This window comes from Trichoplax adhaerens, genomic scaffold (genome assembly GCF_000150275.1).
Source record: "Trichoplax adhaerens TRIADscaffold_3 genomic scaffold, whole genome shotgun sequence".
Lineage (NCBI taxonomy): Eukaryota > Metazoa > Placozoa > Uniplacotomia > Trichoplacea > Trichoplacidae > Trichoplax > Trichoplax adhaerens.
Window position 1 is genome coordinate 2,454,279 of NW_002060945.1, and position 4,748 is coordinate 2,459,026.

The 4,748-nt window shown below is 30.0% G+C and overlaps 1 protein-coding gene across 1 annotated transcript; it reads right to left on the reverse strand.

The window, feature by feature from the left end:
• Positions 1-1,667: 1,667 nt before the first annotated feature.
• TRIADDRAFT_54256 (uncharacterized protein) lies at positions 1,668-2,744 on the reverse strand (the record flags this gene model as incomplete). The annotated part of the gene is made up of 1 exon (XM_002110844.1): positions 1,668-2,744. The coding sequence occupies one exon, from the start codon at positions 2,742-2,744 to the stop codon at positions 1,668-1,670; it is 1,077 nt and encodes a 358-aa protein (XP_002110880.1).
• Between the last annotated feature and the right edge of the window lie 2,004 nt (positions 2,745-4,748).

A 4,748-nucleotide genomic window follows, 5' to 3' on the forward strand; every position in this document is an offset into this window, starting at 1 on the left:
AGTTTCTCATGGATTATCTGTTCAATAAATCAATGAGAAATTCATAAATGACTATGATTTGAATTCACAGCCAATGGATGGCAAAACGCAGTTATACGATATCATAATCGCGACTAATTCTCATATAAATTGTGACGATCCATCATTAACTTCTAAGCCCTATACTTGCATGTAGAGTAGCAAATGGATATTTATTGACAAATTTTCCGTTAAGCAGATATGAATTTATCACCATTATTATGAATATATATCGGCATTTCCTTTTGTATTGAACCATCCAATATAACGAGCATCCTAAATTAAAAGTGTGCTTAGTTTATACTTGTATATGAGCCTTTTTATAATCTATATGAAAGTATCTCAAAAATGATAAAAAAATTGTCTTTGAGGATACTAATTCATTAATCTCATCTACTAATATAATACGTAGATCACCCAACAATCTGTCTGTGTTTATGATAATTAATACTATAGGTATTCATATTTTTCCTGAATACCATGCAGAATGATCTATCCGTTCCATACCAAGATTAACTAATTTACAATGAGACACTGAAGTTAGGAACAATTTAAATTGGTCTCAAGACTTGATCATCATAGCAAGGGTTATGCTTACCAATGGCTTATAAAAGTCCTACGAAGTATGTGCTTATATAGCAGTCAATTCTAAAAGAGGCTAATAGCACCCACGTTGCTCCACTAAATAGTTGCTAATTAAATACTAAGAAATTAGCATCATAGAAATAAAAAGCATCGAGATGATATAACTAAGGGTAAACAGCTCACAACTTGTATCCACTGCCATCATGGTCACGCTATAACCTTATGATCATAAACCAGTTACAACTATAAGAAAGCTCTACAGGTAAAGCATTAAAATGTTCACGCTCAGTATGTAAGCCAACAAGTAATTTATTGCCTTCTAGTATATAATCAAAAAAGATTTTAATTACGTACCTGATATTATTACAAATATTGAACAATTCTAAGCAATCATTTTTAGCTACTTTAATTGTATTTACTTAAGATTTTACGAAGACGCTTTACCCTTAAAGTAAATTCATTAATACAAAAACGAATTTAACCAATCTAGTGAACATTTACATTATAATTTTTTGCCATTAGATAAGCATAATATCTACACAACGTATGCACGTATTTTATTGAAAAGTTGGTCCGGTAATCTTAATGTAATGAACGGAAAAAAAATGACGGCTAGAATACAAGTTACAGCGTTGCATTAAATCTCTTCTTTTCATTATAGCTGTTTGAAACTTATGATATAATCCTTATATTACAAATTATTGACATTAATCATCAGAAGCAATCAATCACTTACAAAACACTGTATTGTTGAAATGAAATAAATGTATTTCTATCATAATTTTGAAACTTTCGATAAGGCCAATTTATACACTTATAATCGATCGGAGGTAGTTGTTAAAGATGGAATAAGTTACAAATTTATGCTGTATTTTAATAGTCATCGAAAGTAAATCAGTTTGATATCATTATCATCACCTACAAAAAATACTTCGAAACACTTAACTCCACTTATTTACAGCGCTTATCAACTTTTAGTTCTATTCAGGAGTAGGAGAATCCTATTTAATTCCGATGGAATAGAATTTGATAAGTAGGTATATGACTGTGGAAGTACGAAAAAATTATCCAGTTAACGTCCAAACTGGCTTACTCTGAATCTCCAATACTGGGGGAAATGCTGCATTATCAGAGTTGCATTTGGGATGCCGTAAGTACGTACACTTACTTAATTCTTCCATCATTTTTCGTAGATTTTCATTCTTCTTTAAATCAGCTTTAGTAATCTTACCAGAAATGTTGGTCGATGTATTTATTTGAGGATATAGTTGATGAGTATGGTTAGCACTGGGTTCATCTTTTTTATCATTATTATTTTTCCTATTACCACTATCCGCTCTATCGCGCTTACTAGATAATAAACGATTTTCGATAATGTCTTTCTTATTGGATATTAATGCAGGTAGATTTTCCATACTTGATCTATTGGATTCATTAGTTTGACCAATATTATTACGATGTTGATTTTGTTCAATTGGCGGCATCTTCACTGTGTGCTCTTGCGATCGATGTGCGTTGGACACTTTAGCATTAGCGGAATTATGATTTGATGATGCCACTAAATTTTTCTTATAATTTTCTAATGGTAATAAGACAATATCCGTTGATGATGAACTCTTGGATAGAGCGATATTTCTTTTAAGATCTTGTTCCCTATTAACATTACTATCGCGATTGTCGTAATCGACCACAATCCAAGTTTTTTCTTGGCAAATTTTATGGCCTGAAATACTAGGCAAATTGCTATCATGATGACGATGATAATGATGATGACCGTTAGAATGACCTTTATTATGGCGATGATGATTATCTTGTTGGTTAGCCGTATCGTGATCGGATGTTATTTTAGACTTTTTAAGGTTTTGTTGTTTTTTCTTAAATAATTTTTGTTCACTCGATATATTGCTCAAGCGATGAGCACCTTCACGATTTAGTTGACTAATTTTCTCTTTGAGTATCATATTTTCGCGTTGATTTTGTACTTTGGCTAAATTCAATTGTCGGCTTGGATCATACTTTGTATAAGTTTTATTCTCCTCCATGACTTGATTAGAAACGGCGCTAATGACGTCTGCTTTGCTTGAACTGCCTTTAAAATAATATTTGACGGTATTACCTTGTATATGCTGTGCAGCATCCATATTAAATGACGATTTAGTAAGTGTTCTCACTTGTAATAGTATTATTGGTAAGTAAAAAGGAAAATTTTTTAATTAATTTAGAAAATTGATTGATTGAATTCTTTCAATTATAACCCTACAATAAGTAATATAAAAATAATAAACAACCTTATTGAAAATGTATGATATATTAATCAATTAATATAATAACATTATTTTTGGAGGAGAAAAACAATAATCGCCAAAATTTTTATAGTATGGATTGTAATGAGTACTTTATATTCAAATTTTGACAAGTAATATTAAGTTAGGTTGTACAAGGATGGGTGGTCTTCTGCTCTGTTAATAATGTTATCATCAATAGGTTTAAAAATTAATTAACTTAATAAAGGGTTTCACCTAACTATAAAATTATTTCATTAATGTTAATTCTTTAAGGTAGTTTGGACGTTAGAATTATCTATATTAGAACAACTAAATTATAGTGCGATTCCTTTATTCACCACCATTTTAAATTTTCATCATTGATGATGGAATAAAGTCTAAATTGAAATTATAGACCATTGTCTACAATTTATTATTAATAAGATTATGCACAATATTTTAAACATTCTAACACCGGTATAGGCGCATAGAATAAGCGTAAACTAACACTGGAAATTAATATTTTTATCGCAAATGATTCTTTAACATGAGAGAAATTATTCTAAGTACTAGAGGGTGTCATTTTTAAAGTAAAATCTCATCAATTCAATTAATACCTTAGAAGATGCTAATTAAAATCATATTTAATTGATATAACCTATCAACTAGTCAAGCATTCTCAGAAATCAATCTTTCAGTAAAAACTATAATTGAGTTCACTTTATTCCAGACTCTTATATTATTTTTCGTTCTGTCTACATTTAAAATCTCACGCTACATAGAATAGGGTCTAAATTGCTATGGGTAAGATATAATAAATAATTTGCTTATTAAATGGGGAGTGCATATCAATAGGTATTATATTAGAGGATCTAATTAACGCTGAATATTGTACTGATGCTTATTATAAACTTTATTACTGCATTATTATTGATCACAGTAAATAGGACTATTATTAGTCGTATTACGCTATTTTAAAAGCAAAAAAGTTGTTGACGTTAAAAAATGGAGCTTAGTAGTAATAGATTTGAGCTATGGACTAAATTTATTTGTGAGCTACCATCTGAGCTGACACATTAGATCGTTGACAGAGGTAAGAGTAATAAAGCCGATTACCACGATGGTAATTCAATACTAAGCCCTAAATCGATTCTCTACCATTCGAATCAATCTTAGCCTAGTTGCGTCTTAATCTATTTTTGCTAAATCAGAAAGTAGCTGATGGCTATTATACAATAGCGAATCTAATGACGTCCAATGATTATTCAAATTACGCCATATCAAACTATTACGCTGATGCACAAGTAAACATAATTTGTAAGTTTATTTCTTCAATCCTCTTAAACATCTGTATACAATTGCCATACAATACCCAAAGATATCAAAACTACATTGATTAGAATGGAATTTATCTACAGCAATACTCTCTAACTGATGTAGCCTGCTTTTAATATGTTAGGTTATAAAACTCTTTTATCCGACAATAAAAGATGGTGAAGAGGATTTTTTTCCATTATTTGCTTAAATGATACATAACAAGAAATAGGAATGCAAATCTGCAATTTAGTTATCGTATTATCCAGCTAGCTTACCTTTTCACTATCTACCGCTATATAATTGTAATCGTAAACAGCTTTTAAAGATAGCGAAGTCTATTGATATTTTTATTTGTATATTATTTACTCAGATATTCAATAATAAATAAAAAAATAAATAGATAGAAATTTAACGATCGTATCAACGAACTGCTACTCGTTATCGTGTTAGTAGCAACCGCCTTGACATGATCATAAATCAAATCTTTACTTATGTTAAGGTCTATAGAAACAGGCGATTGTCTACTTCTTACTCGGATACCCAAAGGTAATATAAACATAAAAT